Here is a 21,352-nt window from a genome sequence, read left to right as displayed (position 1 = left end):
CAGGAGGGAAGGTGGCTGAGGATGCCCGGGGAAGAGCGTCCCTGTGGCACGGTGATTTGTGCAGATGCTCCCGAGAGGCAACCCATTTGTTCGATATGGATTTCAAACGACATTCGGAATGAGCTGTGTGCTGTCACACAGGCTGTGGGTCCGGCGCGCCAGTAAAAAGACAACTTCAAGGTGAACTCCAACCATGTGCACATTTAGACTGGGTTAACTGTAATGGGCCTTTTTTTAAATTTTTTTCCCCCTTTTTTCCTACTAACTGTTCGATAAAGCTGAAACCTGTAAATATACTTTCTCTACAATTTTATGCGGTGTTTATTTCTTGCCGACCGATAACTGTGTATGGGCCGTATTTACACCACATTCGCGCACATCTTTAATTGGAACATCACGACTTTCTTGCTCGGTTGAACCCCAAATCATACCGACCCTAGATGCTTATTGTTTATGAAAGGTGAGCTTCGCACCGTGATCAAGCCAAGTTTCCGAACGAGCCCGATGAGGGGACTATCGCCTGGCGATTCATTGAATGCTGTGTAATTGCTGTTAAGAATTGATTAAGCAGTTTGATGCTTAAACCCGTAAACACGAGGAATTCTGCAGATGCTGGAAATTCAAGCAACACACATCAAAGTTGCTGGTGAACGCAGCAGGCCAGGCAGCATCTTTAGGAAGAGGTACAGTCGACGTTTCGGACCGAGACCCTTGGTGCGATTCAAAGAGATTATTCGCAAATAATCTTTGTGTTTGGAGCGGGGTTGATGTCCAAACTTCTGATAAGCCTCTCCGCAGAGTGCTAAATTCTGAAAAAGTTTTGGGGAAAGTTACGCTGATTGAGCGACGTTTTGACCAATTGGCTGGTAAGGATGTCGCGTTAGTCCCGACTAATAGTGACCTAACTTGTCTGCTAGGTTGGGAGAGCCCGGACAGGTGGGGCCATAGGCAGTCCGTATTTTTAGAGAAGGGGGCACATAGCCGAGGGTGAAGGCTTTAAAGACAAGTTGTTCACGTTTCTGCTTAGTGAGGGCAAAGAGTTGTCTGATGGGTCCTTCAGCGGCTGATAATTCTGAGCTGGTTTTGTTTATTCCATCACTTGTTGATAAATGTAGAAGTAGATCTGCAGAGAGTTATTATAGGCTGGGAGTCAAGCCCACACCCAATGGGGCAGAAGAAAATCAGAATCAGGTTCATTACCACCGGCATGTGTCATGAAATCTGTTAACTTAGCAGCAGAACTTCAATGCAATACATAATTTAGAAGAAAAAGTTTTTAAAATATATATTGAATAGATTTAAAAGTCATGCAAAAACAAAAATATTTTTTTAAAAAGTGAGGTGGTGTTCAAGGGTTCAATGTCCATTTAGGAATCGGATGGCAGAGGGGAAGAAGCTGTTCCTGAATTACTGAGTGTGTGCCTTCAGGCTTCTGTACCTCCTCCCTGATGGTAACAGTGAGAAAGAGCATGCCCTGGGTGCTGGGGTCTTTAATAATGGACGCTGTCTTTCTGAGACACTGCTCCCTGAAGATGTCCTGGGTACTTTGTAGACTAGTGTCCAAGATGGTGCCGACTAAATTTACAACGCCCTGCAGCTTCTTTCAGTCCTGTGTGGTAGCCTTCCCGCCCCCGCCCCCCGCCAGTGGTGATGCAGCCTGTCAGAATGCTCTCCATGGTACATCTATAGAAGTTTTTGAGTGTTTTTGGTGACAAACCAAATCTGTTCAAACTCCTAATAAAGTATAGTCACTGTCTTGCCTTCTTTATAATTGCATCAATATGTTGGGGCCAGGTTAGATCCTCAGAGGTCTTGACACCCAGAAGCTTGAAGCTGCTCACTCTCTCCAGTTCTGATGCTTCTATGGGGATTGGTAGGTGTCCCTTCGTCCCTTTCTGAAGCCCACAATCAGCTCTTTCGTCTAACTGACGTTGAGTGCCAGGTTGTTGCTGTGGCACCACTCCACTAGTTGGCATATCTCACTCCTGTACGCCCTCTCACCACTGCCTGAGATTCTACCAACAATGGTTGTATTGTCAGCAAATTTATAGATAGTATTTGAGCTATGCCTAGCCACACAGTCATGTGTATGCAGAGAGTAGAGCAGTGAGCTAAGCACACACCCGAGGTGCACCAGTGTTGATCGTCAGTGAGGTGGAGATATTATCACCAGTCTGCACAGATTGTGGTCTTCCGGTTAGGAAGTCGAGGATCCAATTGCAGAGGGAGGTACAGAGGCTCAGGTTCTGTAACTTATCAATCAGGATTGTGGGAATGATAATGTTAAATGCAGTCATTGAACAACACCCTGGTGGGCACGCAAGAGTGGCAGGGAATAGAAGTGTGCGCAGTCACAATTACGACAGAGAAAGTACTCAGGAAGCTGAATAGTCTAGGGGTAGATAAATCTCCTGGACCAGATGGAATGCACCCTCGTGTTCTGAAGGAAGTAGCTGTGGAGATTGCGGAGGCATTAGCGTTGATCTTTCAAAAGTCGATAGATTCTGGCATGGTTCCGGAGGACTGGAAGATTGCAAATGTCACTCCGCTATTTAAGAAGGGGGCAAGGAAGCAAAAAGGAAATTATAGACCTGTTAGCTTGACATCGGTGGTTGGGAAGTTGTTGGAGTTGATTGTCAAGGATGAGGTTACAGAGTACCTGGAGGCATATGACAAGGTAGGCAGAACTCAGCATGGATTCCTTAAAGGAAAATCCTGCCTGACAAATCTATTACAATTTTTTGAGGAAATTACAAGTAGGCTAGACAAGGGAGATGCAGTGGATGTTGTATATTTGGATTTTCAGAAGGCCTTTGACAAGGTGCCACACATGAGGCTACTTAACAAGATAAGAGCCCATGGAATTACAGGAAAGTTACATTAATGGATAGAGCGTTGGCTGATTGGCAGGAATCAGAGAGTGGGAATAAAGGGATCCTATTCTGGTTGGCTGCCGGTTACCAGTGGTGTTCCACAGGGGTCCGTGTTGGGGCCGCTTTTTACGTTGTACATCAATGATTTGGATTATGGAATAGATGGCTTTGTGGCTAAGTTTGCAGACGATACGAAGATAGGTGGAGGGGCCGGTAGTGCTGAGGAAACTGAGAGTCTGCAGAGAGACTTGGATAGATTGGAAGAATGGGCAAAGAAGTGGCAAATGAAATACAATGTTGGCAAGTGTATAGTTATGCACTTCGGCAGAAGAAATAAACAGGCAGACTATTATTTAAATGGGGAGAGAATTCAAAGTTCTGAGATGTAACAGGACTTGGGAGTCCTCGTGCAGGATACCCTTAAGGTTAACCTCCAGGTTGAGTCGGTGGTGAAGAAGGCGAATGCAATGTTGGCATTCATTTCTAGAGGAATAGAGTATAGGAGCAGGGATGTGATGTTGAGGCTCTATAAGGCGCTGGTGAGACCTCACTTGGAGTACTGTGGGCAGTTTTGGTCTCCTTATTTAAGAAAGGATGTGCTGACGTTGGAGAGGGTACAGAGAAGATTCACTAGAATGATTCCAGGAATGAGAAGGTTAACATATGAGGAACGTTTGTCCGCTCTTGGACTGTATTCCTTGGAGTTTAGAAGAATGAGGGGAGACCTCATAGAAACATTTCGAATGTTGAAAGGCATGGACAGAGTGGATGTGGCAAAGTTGTTTCCCGTGATGGGGGAGTCTAGTATGAGAGAGCATGACTTAAGGATTGAAGGGCGCCCATTCAGAACAGAAATGCGAAGAAATTTTTTTAGCCAGAGGGTGGTGAATCTATGGAATTTGTTGCCACGGGCAGCAGTGGAGGCCAAGTCATTGGGTGTATTTAAGGCAGAGATTGATAGGTATCTGAGTAGCCAGGGCGTCAAAGGTTATGGTGAGAAGGCGGGGGAGTGGGACTAAATGGGAGAATGGATCAGCTCATGATAAAATGGTGGAGCAGACTCAATGGGCCGAATGGCCGACTTCTGCTCCTTTGTCTTATGGTTTGTATTGTCCAGGTGGTCTAAGGCCATGTGAAGAGCCATTGAGATTGCACACACCCCTGAGGTGCACCAGTGTTGATCGTCAAATAGGCAATTTGCAGTGGGCCCAGGTCCTTGCTGAGACAGGACTTCAGTCTAGCATTCCATCACTGTAGGTGTGAGCGCTACCGAGCGATGGTCATTAAGGCAGCCCACACTGAGGCTTGGGCTGAGCTGACATCTCTGTGCTCAGATAATATGGGGAAGAGAACAGACTAGTAGAGAGTCCAGCAACTGGTATGGCGAGGTTCCTAAAGGCAGAAAATCCATTAGCCATGTCAGCTCTGGAAGATGCTTTTGACACTGCTGAAGGCGCAGCTGATGTGATGGTGAAGTTCGGGCACACATTCCAGGAGGAAGGAGAGAAGCTGTCCTGGTTGGAGAAGCTGCTGCCACTGTTTGTGTCACAAATGGGACATCCAACTTTCTGAGAGAAATTTGCTTGAGGATGGAGCACGTTATGAAGGGCGCGCTGTCACATGATGTGTTTGTTCTACATATTTTAAATCACCTGCAGGTCGCGCCCTCTTCCATCTTTTACTGAGTTACTCAGAGAAGTTAGAGAGGAGAAAAACATGATTTAGGAGCAGGGCATTTCCTAAAAGAGTCTTCGGTGGTAGCCTCAGTTGCTAAAGTGACCCCTGATGCCAGGGAGATGGAGCTTTTGAGGAAAGAGGTGGAAAACCTTCAGTGATTGGGAAGTTGATTGGTTGGTAGGCAGGATTTATGAACATTTGGAGAAGCATAATATGATTAGGAATAGTCAGCATGGCTTTGTCAAAGGCAGGTTGTGCCTTACGAGCCTGATTGAATTTTTTGAGGATGTGACTAAACACACTGAAGGTAGAGCAGTAGATGTAGTGTATGTGGATTTCAGTAAGGCATTTGATAAGGTACCCCATGCAAGGCTTATTGAGAAAGTAAGGAGGCATGGGATCCAAGGGGACATTCTTTGTGGATCCAGAACTGGCTTGCCCACTGAAGGCAAAGAGTGGTTGTAGACGAGTCATATTCTGCATGGAGGTTGGTGATCAGTGGTGTGCCTCAGGGATCTGTTCTGGGACCCCTTCTCTTCGTGATTTTTATAAATGACCTGGATGAGGAAGTGGAGGGATGAGTTAGTAAATTTGCGGATGACACAAAGGTTGGGGGTGTTGTGGATAGTGTGGAGGGCTGTCAGAGGTTACAGCAGGACATTGATAGGATGGAAAACTGGGCTGAGAAGTGGTAGATGGAGTTTAACCCAGATAACTGTGAGGTGGTTCATTTTGGGAGGTCAAATATGATGGCGGAATATAGTATTAATGGTAAGACTCTTGGTAGTGTGGAGGATCAGAGTGTCTGACTCCATAGGACACTCAAAGCTGCTACGCAGGTTGACTCTGTGGTTAAGAAGGCATACGGTGCATTGGCCTTCATCAATCGTGGGATTGAGTTTAAGAGCCGAGAGGTAATGTTACAGCTATATAGGACCCTGGTCAGACCCCACTTGGAGTACTGTGATCAGTTCTGGTTGCCTCACTACAGGGAGGACGTAGAAACCATAGAAAGGGTGCTGAGGAGATTTACGAGGATGTTTCCTGGATTGGGGAGCATGCCTTATGAGAATAGGTTGAGTGAACTCGGCCTTTTCTCCTTGGAGTGACAGAGGATGAGGGGTGACCTGATAGAGGTGTATAAGATGATGAGAGGCATTGATCGTGTGGGTAGTCAGAGGCTTTTTCCCAGGGCTGAAATGGCTAGCACGAGAAGGGATAATTTTGAGGTGCTTGGAAGTAGGTGTCAGGGGTAAGTTTGTTTTTACACAGAGCGTGGTGGGTGTGTGGAATGGGCTGCTGGTGACGGTGGTGAAGGCAGATACAATAGGGTCTTTTAAGAGACTCCTGGATGGCTACATGGAGATTAGAAAAATAGAGGGCTATGGGTATCCCTAGGTAATTTCTAAAGTACGTACTGCAGATATTTGGCACAGCTTTGTGGGCCGAAGGGCCGGTATTGTGCTGTAGGTTTCTTTGTTTTCTGTGACAGACAGAGCGAGGCACCCTCTAGCAGACAGGAAAGGCCACGAGGAGTGGTTGAAGCTGGAGAGGCTGAAGATGAGATAAGGAGATCTCAGAGAGTCAGGAAACTCCTCGCCAGGCTGGCAGAGGATACACCCGGGAAACGGATGTCATGTCCATTCCCACTGTGAGATATCCCAGGACACTGCTTTTAAGTTTCAGTGAAAGACAATTTTGGAGAAGATTAGGCTGAAATTTCACGTTGGAAAGACAGTAAGAGCTTGCACTTTAATCTGGAGAGGTACACCGAGACCTCGCAGCCCAGGAAGGCCAGGACTTCCATTTACAAACGGGTTGGGGAGTACTGAATTCACAGAATTTATTTGAATACCATGTTATTATAATGGTTTGGTGAATTTCAAAGTCATGAGGACATGACTATTTTTGGCTGGGGGAGAGCGTAATGCGCTGGTTAAGATTTTTACTGCTATACTATAGGTATTTCATTTTAGCAGCTCTGTAGAAGCAGTGTGTCCTGTTTTAGGATGTTTGATTTCGGCTAAAAGATGAGGGGCTATGATGTCCAACTTAGGAATGTTGTGTCAGCCAGTCAGGATGGCAGAATTGGGGGTAAGTTCGAGAGAAGGGGCGGAGGGAGGTTTATTTTTGACGGACAGTGTAGTTCACGGGTCTTTCTATTGGCGGGAGTGGCGGAGAGGACAGGAGGGAAGGTGGCTGAGGATGCCGGGGGAAGAGCGTCCCTGTGGCACGGTGATTTGTGCAGATGCTCCCGAGAGACAGCCCATTTGTTCGATATGGATTCCAAACGACATTCGGAATGAGCTGTGTGCTTTCACACAGGCTGTGGGTCCGGCGCGTGAGTAAAAAGACAACGTCAAGGTGAGCTCCAACCATGTGCAGCATGCTGTTGTGCAGATGGACTTGCGAGTGTTTGTTCATGAATCATAAAAGTGGGTTTGCAGGTACAACAGATTATTAAGAAGGCAAATGGAACGTTGGCCTTCATTGCTAGAGGGATTGAATTTAAGAGCAGGGAGGTCATGCTGCAACTGTACAGGGTACTGGTGAGGCCGCACCTGGAGTACTGCGTGCTGTTCTGGTCTCCATACTTGAGGAAGGATATACTGGCTTTGGAGGCAGTGCAGAGGAGGTTCACCAGGTTGATTCCAGAGATGAAGGGGTTAAACTATGAGGAGAGATTGAGTTGCCTGGGACTATACTCTCTGGAATTCAGAAGAATTAGAGGGGATCTTATAGAAACATACAAAATTTTGAAAGGGATAGATGAGATAGAAGTAGGAAAGTTATTTCCATTGGTCAGTGAGACTAGAACTAGGGGACATTGCCTCAAGATTCAGGGAAGTAGATTTAGGACGGAGATGAGGAGAAACTGTTTCTCCCAGAGAGTGGTGAGTCTGTGGAATTCTCTGCCCAGGGAAGCAGTAGAGGCTTCCTCACTAAATATATTTAAGATACAATTGGATAGATTTTTACATTGTAAGGGAATTAAGGGTTATGGGGAAAAGGCTGGTAGATGGAGCTGAGTTTACGGACAGATCAGCCATGATCTTATTGAATGTCGGGGCAGGTTTGATGGGCCGAATAGCCGACTCCTGCTCCTATTTCTTATGTTGTTATTTAGATTGGTTTAACTGTAATGGGCCTTTTTTTTTCCTTTTTCCTACTAACTGTTTGATAAAGCTGAAGTTTGTAAATATACTTTCTTTATAATTTAATACCAGAGTACAACGTGTTATTTCTTGCCGACCGATAACTGTGTATGGGCCGTATTTACGCAGCATTCGCTCACATTCAGCTTTCTCCAATCGGGAAGTCACCGCGTTCCCGTTCGGCTGAACCCCAAATCCTACCGACCCTGGACGTATATTGTTTGTGAAAGTTAGCCTCCTCCCCACCGAGTCGTGTGGTTGTTTGCAGGGCTGGCCGTGAGCCAAGTTTGCGTACGAGCCCAGTGAAGGGGCTGCACATACGCATAAAATTAAATGGCGTAAGGAGAGTGAAATACTGAGGATTCATGGACCATTCAGAAATTTATCTTCATTATATTTAGAGGTACATCGCAGAGCAGGCCTTCCGGCACACCGAGCTGCACCACCCAGTAACCCACGTAACGAAGAGAGGGGGGAAAGATCATGAGGCTTCATTATCCATTCAGAAGTCTGACAGCAGAGGGGAAGAAGCTGCTCCTAAAATATTGCGTGTGGGTCTTCAGGCTCCTGTACCTCCTCCCTGATGGAAGTAACAAGAAGAGGGAACGCCCCGGGTGGGGGGGGGGGACCTTAATGATGGATGCCTCTTTTTTTTTCTTGAGGTATCACTCTTTGAAGATTCCTTGACGTTGGGGAGGATGGTGCCCATGACAGAGGTGGCAGAGTTTGCAGCCGTCTGCAGCTTTTTCCGATCCTGGGTCATGGCCTCTCCATACCATCAGTTACTGATGTTGAATGCAAAAAAAAAAGTGTTTAATCCTAGTTTTTCCTGAACCTCCTCCCCAGCCTGAGATGTCGGAGACAGGTGAGGTGTTGGTAAATGTTGCAAAGATGGGCAGCGGAGAGGGTGATCCTCGCGAGTGTGATGGGGCGTACTTGAATTCTGTACTTAATGCTTGATCTTTGCACCATTCTGTTGCTTCGTGATCATCACTGTGTTCATTACAACCGTGCACACTGCTTCCTCGGCAAGTTTCACACATGTCAGGAATTTCATTGCACACACCCACCTTCCTGAGATTGTAAATTGGAGAGAGGCCAGTTTTGATGCTGTCAGAGAGGGTCTGGCAAGTGTGGATTGGGACAGGTTGCTTTTTTTGGCAAAGGTGTACTCGGTAAGTGGGAGACCTTCAAAAGTGAAGTTTTGAGAGTACAGAGTTTGTATCTTTCTGTCAGAATAAAAGGCAAGGTTAACAGGTTTGCTTTTTGAGAGAACTGAGGTCCTACTCATAGTCATAGTAGTCATAGTCATAGTTTATTGATCCCGGGGGAAATTGGTTTTCGTTACAGTTGCACCATAAATAATTAAAGAGTAATAAAACCATAAATAGTTAAATAGTAATATGTAAATTATGAAGTAAGTCCAGGACCAGCCTATTGGCTCAGGGTGTCTGACCCTCCAAGGGAGGAGTTGTAAAGTTTGATGGCCACAGGCAGGAATGACTTCCTATGACGCTCTGTGTTGCATCTCGGTGGAATGAGTCTCTGGCTGAATGTACTCCTGTGCCCACCCAGTACATTATGTAGTGGATGGGAGACATTGTCCAAGATGGCATGCAACTTGGACAGCATCCTCTTTTCAGACACCACCGTCAGAGAGTCCAGTTCCATCCCCACAACATCACTGGCCTTACGAATGAGTTTGTTGATTCTGTTGGTGTCTGCTACCCTCAGCCTGCTGCCCCAGCACACAACAGCAAACATGATCGCACTGGCCACCACAGACTCGTAGAACATCCTCAGCATCGTCCGGCAGATGTTAAAGGACCTCAGTCTCCTCAGGAAATAGAGACGGCTCTGACCCTTCTTGTAGACAGCCTCAGTGTTCTTTGACCAGTCCAGTTTATTGTCAATTCGTATCCCCAGGTATTTGTAATCCTCCACCATGTCCACACTGACCCCCTGGATGGAAACAGGGGTCACCGGTACCTTAACTCTCCTCAGGTCTACCACCAGCTCCTTAGTCTTTTTCACATTAAGCTGCAGATAATTCTGCTCACACCATGTGACAAGGTTTCCTACCGTAGCCCTGTACTCAGCCTCATCTCCCTTGCTGATGCATCCAACTGTCCTGGTTAAGAAAAAGGAGGGTGCTTAGCAGGTTTAGCAAGCAGGAACTAATGAGTTACTTGAGGAGTATAAGAAATGGAAGATAACACTTGAGAGGGACTTCAGGAGGACTACAAAAGACATGAGAGTGCTCAGGTAGACAAGGTTAAGGAGAATGTATAGATACGCTAAGGACAGAAGGATAGCAAGGGACAAAACTGGTCGTCTGGAAGAAGAATGGTAATCTGTGTGTGGAGCTGAAAGAGATGGTGAGATCTTAAATGGAAATTTTGCATCTGTATTTACTCAGAGACGGATGAATGTGAGGCAAAGCGTCAGCGGAGCCATGGACCCTATAGAGATCACAGAGGAGGAGGTGTTTACTATCTTGAGGCAAATTGGGGTAGAAAAATCCCCAGGGCCAGACAACATGTTCCCTTGTACCCTGTGGGAGGCAGATGCAGAAGTTGCATGGGCATAACAGAGCCGAGGTGCTGGAGGGTTGGAGGGTAGATGATGTTTAAGACAGACGAGGTGCCGGAGATGCTGGAGGGTTGGAGGGTAGATGATGTTTAAGACAGACGAGGTGCCGGAGATGCTGGAGGGTTGGAGGGTAGATGATGTTTAAGACGGACGAGGTGCCGGAGGGCTGGAGGGTAGATGATGTTTAAGACAGACGAGGTGCCGGAGGGTTGGAGGGTAGATGATGTTTAAGACAGACGAGGTGCTGGAGGGTTGGAGGGTTGGAGGGTAGATGATGTTTAAGAAAGGCTCTAAGAACAAGCCAGGAAATTACAGGCCAGCGAGCCGGACATCGATAGTGGGAAAGTTGATAGAAGATATTCTAAGGGGCAGAATATTTAAGCGTTTGGATAGACAGGGACTGTTTAAGGGCAGCCAATATAGCTTTATGTGTGACAAGTTATGTCTAACCAATCTTACAGAGTTTCTCATCTACACGCGACATTCCACAGATGCTGGAAGTTTAAAGAAATGCCCACAAAATGCTGGAGGACCTCAGCAGGTCGGGCGGCATTCTGTGGAGAGGGATAAACAGTCAAAGTTTTGGGCTGAGACCCTTCATCGGGACTGTGTCATCTGTGGCTTGTGCTCCTCCCCCTCCTCCCGTCTTCTCCTGGCTTCTTCCTCCTTCCCTCCCCGTCCTGATGAAGGGTCTCGGCCTGAAACGTCAACTGTTTATTCATCTCCACAGATGCTGCCTGACCTGCTGAATTCCCCTGGATTTTTGGCACTTAGTGTGTGTCCTTCTCTGGGTTTCCAGCATCTGCAGAACCTTCTGTGTTCAGTTTGTTTTCTAGTCCCGACGAAGGGTCTCGTCCCAAGACGTTGAGTGTTTATTCCCCTCCGTAGAGGCTGCCTGAGCCGCTAAGTTGCTCCAGCGGTTTGTGCGTATTACGTGCTGGCGTGCGTGACAGTAGGCTGACCCGAATCTGAATCAGTCTCCCCGCTGTCTGCCCCCACTGCAGAGACTCCAGCGACACTGGCAAAGTCCAGCTGTGGATGAACGCCGTGGATTCGCTGAAATCCCGGCTGGACAAGAAGAAAGAGGAGCGGAGGAGGATGCGGGCACTGCTGAAGGAACGGATCAGGACGGCGCTGTACGAGGAGCACAGCGTGACGGCGGAAAAAGCCAGCACCCTCAGGAGGCTGTTCCAGGGGAAGCGGAAGGGCAAGGGGGGCAAAAAGAAAAGACCGGTGACCCCGTCTGTCCTCCCGGAGACCCAGAAGCCTCAACGTAGGTAGGTCAAGGTCGCCGTGAGGTCAAGTAGCCTCAGCGGCTGCAAATTTTACTTGTATCACCAGAGAGGCTACCCCAATCCGTCAATTCCATCCCCACGTGGCTCCCGGTCTCAGAGTAAATCACTCAGTCAGACTACAGTCAGGCTGGGAACAGCCAGCTAACACTCACACCTCAGGAGTGTCAGACAGTGACCACATCAGGTCACCCCCCGGCCTCATTCACTCCACGGAAAATAGTACAGCAGAGAAACAGGCCGTTCGGCCCTCAGTGTTGTACTGAGCCAGCTAAAGAGCAGATCAAAAATACCCAAACATAATCCCTCCTACTTCCTACCATATCCCTCCATCTTCCTCACATTCATGTTCCTATCTAAATGTCTCTTAAAAGCCTCCCATGTGTTGGCCACCACCACCTTACCTACCCCTCTCAACTTTAAAGCATGCCCTCTGGTATTAGACTTTTTTACCCTGAGAAACAGATGCACTGTGTCCACTCTGTCTATGCTTCTCATAATCTTGTAAGCCTCTATCAGATCTTCCCTCAGTCTCTGGCACTCCAGAGGAAACAATCCGAGATTTTCCTGCCTCTCCTGCCCTCTGAACCAGGCAGCATACTGTAAAACTCGTCTGCAACCCTCTTCAAAGCCTCAACACCCTTCCTCCAGCGGGGTGGCCGGAACTGTATGCAATACTCCAGATGCGGCCTGACCAGAGTTTTACAAAGTTGCAACATCACCTCCTGACTTTTGAACTCAATCCCTCAACTAACACCGTGAGCTTTTTTAACCACCTTATCGATCTCCGTAGCCACTTTCAAGAAGCTATGAACTTGGATCCCAAGATCTCTCTAATAACAGTGCGCTGTCTCCTTGCATTTTCCCTACCGAGATGCAACACCTCACATTTATCTGGGTTCAACTCCATCTGCCATTTCTCAACCCCTACCTGCAACTGATCTATATTGTGCTGTGTTCTTCGCCAGTCTCCATAACTTCACCAATTTTGGTATCATCCACAAATTTACTAACCCAGCCATCCAGGTCATTTATACACATCACAAATAGCAGAGGTCCCAGCACAGACCCCTGCGGAACTCCACTGATTACAGATTCCAGCTCGAATAAGCCCCTTCAACCACTACCCTCTCTCATCTATGCGCAAGTCAATTCTGAATCCAAACAGCCAATCCACTGTGGACCCCATGCATCTTAGTCTTCAGGGTCAGCCTTCCATCAGGGGCCTTGTCAAACGCCTCACTAAAATCCATGTAGACAACATCCACTGCCCTACCCTCATCAACCTCTCTCGTCACCTTGTCAAAAGACTCAATCAAGTTGGTAAAGGCATGACCTGCCACGCACAAAGCCATGCTCGCCCTCCCTAATTAGGCTCATATATCCTATCCCTAAGGATTTTCTCCAGTAATTCCCTACAACTGATGTGAGAGTCACCGGTCTATCGTTCCCAGGATTTTCCCTGGTTCCCTTCTGAAATAGGAATATGACATTAGCCACTCGGCAGTCCACCAGCTCCTCGCCCGTGGTTAGACAGGACATGAAGATACTGGTCAAGGACTGAGCAACCTAGCCTCTTGCCTCCCTCAATAACCTGGGGTCTCCCATCAGGCCTTGGAGACTTATCCACCTTAACACTCATTAGGAGGCCCAGCACTTCCTCCTCCTTGACTTCTAAACATCCTAATGTATTCATACACTCAGCATCTATCTCCTGGTCCCCCACATCCTTTTCCTTGGGAAATACTGAAGCAAAGTACTCATAAAGCACCACACTCACTTTCTCCGCATCCAAGCAGATGTTCCCCCCCTTTATCCTTGAGTGGTCCCACCCTCTCCCTAGTTATCCTCCTGCTTTCGATGTATGTATGGAGTGCCTTAGGACTCGCCTTGATCCTACTCGCCAAGGACTTTTCATGGCCCTCCTGGCTTTCCTAATTCCCTTCTTGAGTTCTTTTCTGGCTTCTTTATACCTCTCATGTGCTCCGTTTGATCGTGGCTTCCGAAACTTTCCACACTTTTCCTTTCTCCTCTTGACTAAATCCATCACCTCTCTGGACATCCAAGGTTCTCGTATCTTTCCATCCCCGTCCTTTCTTCTAACAGGAACTTGCCTTTCCTGCACTCGGTGCAATTGCTCTTTAAACACCCTCCACATGTCTGATGTGGACTTGTCCGTTAAAAAGGTGTTCCCAATTGGTATCTCTTAGTTCCTGCTTAATACCCTGATAATTTGCCCTACTCCAAGTTAAAACTCTCCCATAAGACCATACCTATCCTTATCTACAGCTATCCTGACAGTTAAGAAGTTGTGATCTCTGTTCCCTAACTGTTGACCCAGTGAAAGGTCAATCACCTGGCCAAGCTCATTACCCAACACCAGGGCCAGTACAGCCCTTCCTCTCATTGAAAAGTCCACACAGTGATTTGGCCTTCCTGGATGTACTTAACAAACACTGCCCCATCTAAACCCCTTACACTAAGAAAGTCCCAAGTTTGTATTTGGGAACTTGAAATCCCCCCTGACAACAACTCTATTTCATATTCCCTTTATCTGATTACACATCTATTCCTCAATGTCCTGGTGGCTATGAGTTCCACCCAAATGGACTTGGTGTTTGACTCCCCCCTGAGTGTCACTGTCATATTGTCCCTGATTAGCAGTGCAACTCCCTCCCCTCTTCTATGTTCTCCTCTGTCTTTTCTAAAACTTTGAAAACCAGGTATATTAAACACTCATTCCAGTCCCTCTCTCAACTAATTTTCCATAATGGCTACAATATCATAGTTCCACATACTGATCCATGCTCTAAGTTCATCGCCCTTACCCATTATACTCCTAGCATTAAAATGCACACACTTCAAACTTCTGACCCATAAAACTTGTTATTTTGATTTTGCCTTTCAACGCTTTCCCTCACATCTACTTGCTGGTCCAATCCCTCCCTTACTGACCTGGGACTCTGCTTCCCAACCCCTACAAAGCTAGCTTAAACTCTCCAGAGTAGCATCAGCAAACTTTGCAGCCAGAGTATCAGTTCCCCTCCAGTTCAGGTGCAACCTGCCCCTCTTGTACAGGGCACCCCCTCCCCAGAAAACGTTCCAGTGATCCAGGAGCTTGAAACCCTGTCCCCTGCGCCCCCTCCTCAGCCACTCATTCATCTGCGTTATCACCCCCTTCCTACCCGCACTGGCCTGTGGCACAGGGGTAATCAGGAGATCTTTCTCTTCAGCCCCTTTTCTAACTCTATATACTCACTGTGTAGGACCTCTCCCCCTGTTCTGCCCATGGCATTGGTGTCAATATACACCACAACCTCTGGCTGTTCCCCCTCCCCTTTGAGAATATCCTGCAGCCACTCCGATACATCATGGACCCTGGCACCCGGGAGACAACACCCCACCCCGCTGTGTCTTTTGCGGTCACAGAATCTCCTATTGAGTCCCCTGTAATGATTGTAGTGATGACTTGCAGCAGACTGAAAAGCTTGAGCATGTAGATGTTAAGGAAGAGGATGTGCTGGAGCTTTTGGAAAGCATCAAGTTGGATAAGTCACTGGGACTGGACGGGATATACCCCAGGCTACCGTGGGAAGCGACAGAGGAGATTGCTGAGCCTTTGGCGATGATCTTTGCATCATCAATGAGTATGACAGAGGTTCAGGAGGATTGGAGGGTTGCGGATGTTGTTCCCTTATTCAAGAAAGGGAGTAGAGATAGCCCAGGAAATTATAGACCAGTGAGTCTTACTTCAGTGGTTGGTAAGTTGGTGGAGAAGATCCTGAGAGGCAGGATTTATGAACATTTAGAGAGGCAGAATAAGATTAGGAATAGTCAGCATGGCTTTGTCAAGGGCAGGTCGTGCCTTACGAGTCTAAATGAATTTTTGGAGAATGTGACTAAACACATTGATGAAGGTAGAGCAGTAGATGTAGTGTATATGGATATTAGCAGGGCATTTGATAAGGTACCCCATACAAGGCTTATTGAGAAAGTAAGGAGGCATGGGATCCAAGGGGACATTGCTTTGTGGATCCAGAACTGGCTTGCCCACAGAAGGCAAAGAGTGGTTGTAGACGGGTCATATTCTGCATGGAGGTCGGTGACCAGTGATGTGCCTCAGGGATCTGTTCTGGGACCCTTACTCTTTGTGATTTTTATAACTGACCTGGATGAAGAAGTGGAGAGATGGGTTAGTAAATTTGCTGATGACACCAAGTTTGGGGGTGTTGCGAATAGTGTGGAGGGCTGTCAGAGGTTACAGCAGGACATTGATAGGATGCAAAATTGGGCTGAGAAGTGGCAGATGGAGTTCAACCCAGATAAGTGTGAAGTGGTTCATTTTGGTAGGTCAAATATGATGGCAGAATATAGTATTAATGGTAAGACTCTTGGCAGTGTGGAGGATCAGAGGGATCTTGGGGTCTGAGTCCACAGGACACTCAAAGCTGCTGCGCAGGTTGACTCTGTGGTTATGAAGGCATACGGTGCATTGGCCTTCATCAATCGTGGGATTGAGTTTAAGAGTCGAGAGGTAATGTTGCAGCTATATCGGACCCTGGTCAGACCCCACTTGGAGTACTATGCTCAGTTCTGGTTGCCTCACTACAGGAAGGATGTGGAAACTATAGAAAGGGTACAGAGGAGATTTACAAGGATGTTGCCTGGATTGGGGAGCATGCCTTATGAGAATAGGTTGAGTGAACTCGGCCTTTTCTCCTTGGAGCGACAGAGGATGAGAGGTGACCTGATAGAGGTGTATAAGACGATGAGAGGCATTGATCGTGTGGATAGTCAGAGGTTTTTCCCCAGGGCTGAAATGCTAGCATGAGAGGGCACAGTTTTAAGGTGCTTGGAAGTAGGAACAGAGGAGATGTCAGGGGTAAGTTTTTTTTACGCAGAGAGTGGTGAGTGTGTGGAATGGGCTGCTGGTGGCAGTGGTGGAGGTGGAAACGATAGGGTCTTTTAAGAGACTCCTGGATGGCTACATGGAGCTTAGAAAAATAGAGGGTTATGGGTAAAGCCTAGATAGTTCTAAGGTAGGGATGTGTTCAGCACAGCTTTGTGGGCTGAAGGGCCTGTATTGTGCTGTAGGTTTTCTATGTTTCTAACTACTGCAGTGCCTGACTTTACCTTTCCCTGCTGGGTCTCAGTACCGGCCACAGTGCCAACAGCCTGGCTGTTACTTCGTAATCTGATGGGTCATTTTCACCCCCCACCCCCCCCAGAAGTATCTAAAAGGTATACTTGTTACTGATGGAAATGGACACAGGGGAGACCTACACTGACGTCTTAATCCCCTTGCCTCTCCTGGTGGTCACACATCTATTGTCTGAAGCCTGTGAACACCTTTTCAAAGGTCTCATCTATAATATCTTCAGCCTCCCGAATGATCCTGAGTACATCCAACTCTTTAACCCGGTCAGTCAGGTGCTCAAGTTAGGTGCACTTCCCACAGATGTAGTCATCAGGGATTCTGAATTCCCACGTCCGACAGGAGGAACGTTCCAACCTGATGACTCTAGACTGAATAAGGAAAAGGCTTACCCCCTCTGGACTGCCTTCACGTGCTCACGCCGAAGCCTTCGCTCTCCATCACTGGCACACTCCAACAATGGCCGCTCCACTCCAGCCTACCCTCCTTTTACTGGCAGCTGAGTTTAGGCCTCTGATGCTGACACTTCCAGTGCCTGCACAACCCAAGGTGACCGGCCTTGCCCGAATCTGCTCCTTTTACGCTCTCTCTCCCGACTTCCGCAGCACTCTGACACCGACACTCAGAATCCTCTTGCCCATGCCGTGGAAAGTTTTACCCAAGTCTGCTCTTGCACTCCCAACTTCAGTAGGCCCCTGACGCCGACACTTTCCACGGCTGGCCTGTCCAATCTCTCCTCATAAACTCAGTCCCTCCAGGTCCTGTAACATCCTCGTGAATCTTTCCGGCTCCCTCTCCAGCATAATCGCATCTTTCCTATAGCTGGGCAACTAGAACTGAACACAATACTCCGAGCGTCATCTCATCAACATCAAACTGTCTGGTACGTCAATCCAAAAATGTCAGAACTCGGTCTCATTCTAACACCCTTCTCACAGAGCGTCACACAACATGGAACTTTGGCACATCTGGTCCATACCACCCAACATTCCCATCGAAGCCAGTCCTATTTGCCTGCATTTGCTCCAGATCCCTCCGAGCCTCCCCCGCGCTCTCCGGGCCCCCTCCGAGCCTCCCCCGCGCTCCCCGGCCCCCTCCAAGGCTCTCCTGTCCGTGTACCTAAATATCTTTAAAGCATTGCAACATTTAGGAGAAATGTGGATAAATACGTGGATGGGAGGGTTATGGGGGTCTGTGTTTCGGGTGCGGATCGATGGGATTAGGCAGGATTAGAGTTTGGCTGGACTAGACGGCCAAAGGGTCAATGTCTATACTCGTGTTCTATGACTGGCCTAAACCAGGACGTTTAAACATGGTGGCTGCACCTACCTCTACCACTTCACCTGACATCTCGTCCCACACTCACACCACCCTCTGGGTGAAGAAGTTGCCCCTTTTAACGCGGAATTATGTCCCACGTTATTGTTTCTCCTTCACCCGGAAAGCGAGTTGGACTTCAGCTACCAGGACAGGTCCGCAGTGGAGGCGACGAGCTCGGACGAGCCCTACAACCCCAGCGAGTTTACTGACAGGCGGAAGGGCAGGGACCTGGTCACCGTGTCCGACCTGGAGCAGCTGAAGGAGGAGGATGACCACGCAGGGCGCCCCGTGTCCAACCACGCAGACGCCGGCGAGCTCAGCGACGTGCGGGTAGACACCCCCACCACCGACAGCACGCACACCGACACAGAATCCGGCTGGAAATCCTGGATGACCGCGTTGAAAAGGTTCCTACCTGTATTCCTCAGAGCGGGGGGAGTGGGGAAGACACCAACAGAGAGGGAGGGGAGTAGAGGGGTTTCGGACAGCAGAAAAGTGGGGGGGGGACATTAACAACAGAACTACAGCCCCCAAATCCTGACTTGGGACAAGATGGTTGATGGTCAAGGGGCTGATGTACAATGAAAGAAGAGGGTTACGTCACAACTAGATTATCTGAATAAATAGTTTTATTTGAATCAAAGGTCTCCTTTTTGACTTGTGTGTTATAGCAGGGTAACAGGCCGTCCAGCCCAGCTTGTCCGAGATGCCCCCTCCAAACTAGTCCCGTTTGCCCGTATTTGGCTTTTGTCCCCACTGAATCTTTCCTATCCTTGTCCTGGAGACATACAGCTTGCAACAACAGACCCTGTTACATGCCATCCAAAGTTCAAAGTAAATTTATTATCAGAGTACATGTCTACAACCCTGACCTTCATTTTCCTGCCAGTATACTGTCACGTACCCCGTGACGGGGATAATGAAACCAGCAGAAATAGAAACCACTTTGGAGTCTCGTATTGCTATAAACTACTAATATTTATTAGTAACTACGCAATACAGTAATATAAATGAAGATAAATCACACAGGTTAGCAATGATTATATACAAAAGTAAGTGTGGAATATATATGTATGAAAACCAAGCTTCTTTAAGTCTAGGGGTAAAAAGATACAGTCTTACGATGATAAGTTCAGTTCAGTTCAGTTCGTGGTATTTAGTTGAGTAGTGATGGAGAGTGAGAGAGTGAGTTAAGTCTTCAGCTGAGCTGATGCCCTTGATCTTCTCGTCGTCCTCTGAAATCCTTTACAAGTCACCGACTGTGACTTTAACCAGGGGGACCGGTTTTCCTGTGGTGAAGCTATCACCCAGGCAAGGGTGGACACATAGACAACTCCCCACCAGTCAACCCCTTCTCCTCAAACTGGAATAGCAAGTTGGAATCGATCCGCCTGATCGATCCTTCAAAACCCACTTTCTCTGCGGGCACAACAATGTCCAGATCATGTGTCTGAGGTCTGTATCATCTGACCTCCCATTTATTTCACCAGGCTGAGCATCACCTGTCATTCAAAGAGTCCCTCCCTCCTTTGTCTGTGAAGGAATGCGAGCAGGCAACAAGTCCTTGGAAGTAACATCAATAATGTCCTGTTAGTTACCATAGCAACCTTCGAGCTGCTCAGTTTTTATCTCCAAAGTAAAACTCCAAAGTTAACTCCCATGTCAGTCCAACCGTCAATCTTCGTCTCTCTCTCCTTTCCAAACAAACCATCAATGATGAATGTCTCTCTCTGTCTATCTTCGAACAGTTAATAGGGGCACTCCTGCATCCCCTCACAGCACTCAGTAAATCTATAGAATAGTAACTATAACAGGAACAATGAAAGATCAACCAGCGTGCAGAAGACAACCAATTGTGCAAATGCAAATATAAATAAATAGCAATAAATAATGGGAACATGAGATAAGGAGCCCTTAAAGTAAGATCATTGGTTCTGGGAACATTTCAATGACAGGGCAAGTGAGTGTGGTTATCGCCTTTTCTTTAAAAGCCTGATGGTTGAGGGGTGATAACTGTTCTTGAACCTGGTGGTGTGAGTCCTGAGGCTCCTGTACCTTCTACCTGATGGCAGCTGTGAGAAACGAGCTTGACCTGGGTGGTGGGGATCTCTGATGATGGATGCTGCTTTTCTACGACAGCGTTTCATGTAGATGTGCTCACTGGTTGGGAGGGTTTTACCCATGATGGTCTGGGCTGAATTGACTACCTTTTGTTGGGTTTCCCATTCAAAGGCATTGGTGTTCCCATACCAGGCCGTGATGCAGCCAGTCAGTACACTCTGCACTACACATCTGTAGAAGTTTATCAATGTTTGAGATGCCATGCCAGATCTCCGCAGACTCCTGAGGAAGTCGAGGCCCTGCAGTACTTTCTTCACAATTGTACTTACGTGCTGGGCCCAGAACAGGTCCTCTGAGATAGTAACACCCAGGAATTTAAAGTTGCTGACCCTCTCCATACAGAGTTTAAACATCAGCAGTTCCCACCCCCCCCGCCCCCGCCACCCCGCTGATGTTTCTAGACAAGGTGAGTTTCCCCGACAGGTTATTTATTGCACCAGATTCCAGCACCTGCTGCCTCTTGTGTCCCCTCTGCCTTATCAATGTCACTGTACCTGAATCAACCACTTCCTCTGGGCAGCTCGTTCCACTTACCCTCTGGGTGAAGAAGCTGCCTATTAAATCTCTCCCCCTCACCTTAAGAAGGCCCGGAGGAGGTTTACGAGAATAATCTCGGAAATGAAAGGGTTAACATGAGGAGTGTTTGATGGCTTCGGGCCTGTGCTCGCTGGAGTTTCGAAGGATGAGCGGTGATCTCATTGAAAGGCAGAGGCAGAGTGAACATAGAGAATGTTTCCTACGGCAGGGGGGTCTCGGACCAGAGGGCTCAGCCTCAGGATACAAAGACTTCCCTCCAGAACAGAGGTGAGGAGGAATCGCTTTAGACAGAGGGTGGGGAATCTGTGAACTTCATTGCCTCAGATGGCTGTGGAGGCCAAGTCACCGAGTATATTTAAAGTGGAGGTTGATAGTTTCTTGATTAGTCAGGGTGTCAAAGGCCACGGGGAGAAGCAGGAGAAAGGGGAAATAAATCAGCCATGATGGAATGGAAGAGCAGACTGGGGCAGTCCAATGACCTAGTTCTGTTCCGATCTCTAATGGTCTTAAACCTGTGGCTCTGGTTGTTGATTCCCTAACACTGGGATAAAAACTGTGGGCAGCCACGCTGTTCATGCCCCTCCTGATTTTCCAAGGTCACCCCTCAGTCTCCTACACACCAAGAAGTCC

The 21,352-nt window shown here is 47.7% G+C and overlaps 1 protein-coding gene across 1 annotated transcript; it reads left to right on the top strand.

The window, feature by feature from the left end:
- The first annotated feature begins 331 nt into the window (after positions 1–331).
- LOC134358044 (uncharacterized) lies at positions 332–18,577 on the top strand. The gene is made up of 3 exons (XM_063069930.1): positions 332–460; positions 11,302–11,574; positions 18,190–18,577. Exons 1-3 carry the CDS (start codon positions 441–443, stop codon positions 18,575–18,577), a joined length of 681 nt encoding a protein of 226 aa, XP_062926000.1. The 5' UTR covers positions 332–440.
- Positions 18,578–21,352: the final 2,775 nt, after the last annotated feature.

The sequence above is a fragment of the Mobula hypostoma genome, chromosome 2, assembly GCF_963921235.1.
Source record: "Mobula hypostoma chromosome 2, sMobHyp1.1, whole genome shotgun sequence".
In the NCBI taxonomy this organism is placed as follows: Eukaryota; Metazoa; Chordata; class Chondrichthyes; order Myliobatiformes; family Myliobatidae; genus Mobula; species Mobula hypostoma.
Note: the sequence above shows the minus strand (reverse complement) of the source record. Positions and strands in the feature narration are given on the sequence as shown.

Coding starts and splice junctions, on each gene's coding strand:
- LOC134358044 (XM_063069930.1), top strand. CDS start 441: ATGCTTATTGTTTATGAAAG. Junction 461..11,301: donor ATGCTTATTGTTTATGAAAG/GTGAGCTTCGCA, acceptor CCCCCACTGCAG/AGACTCCAGCGACACTGGCA. Junction 11,575..18,189: donor ACCCAGAAGCCTCAACGTAG/GTAGGTCAAGGT, acceptor TCACCCGGAAAG/CGAGTTGGACTTCAGCTACC.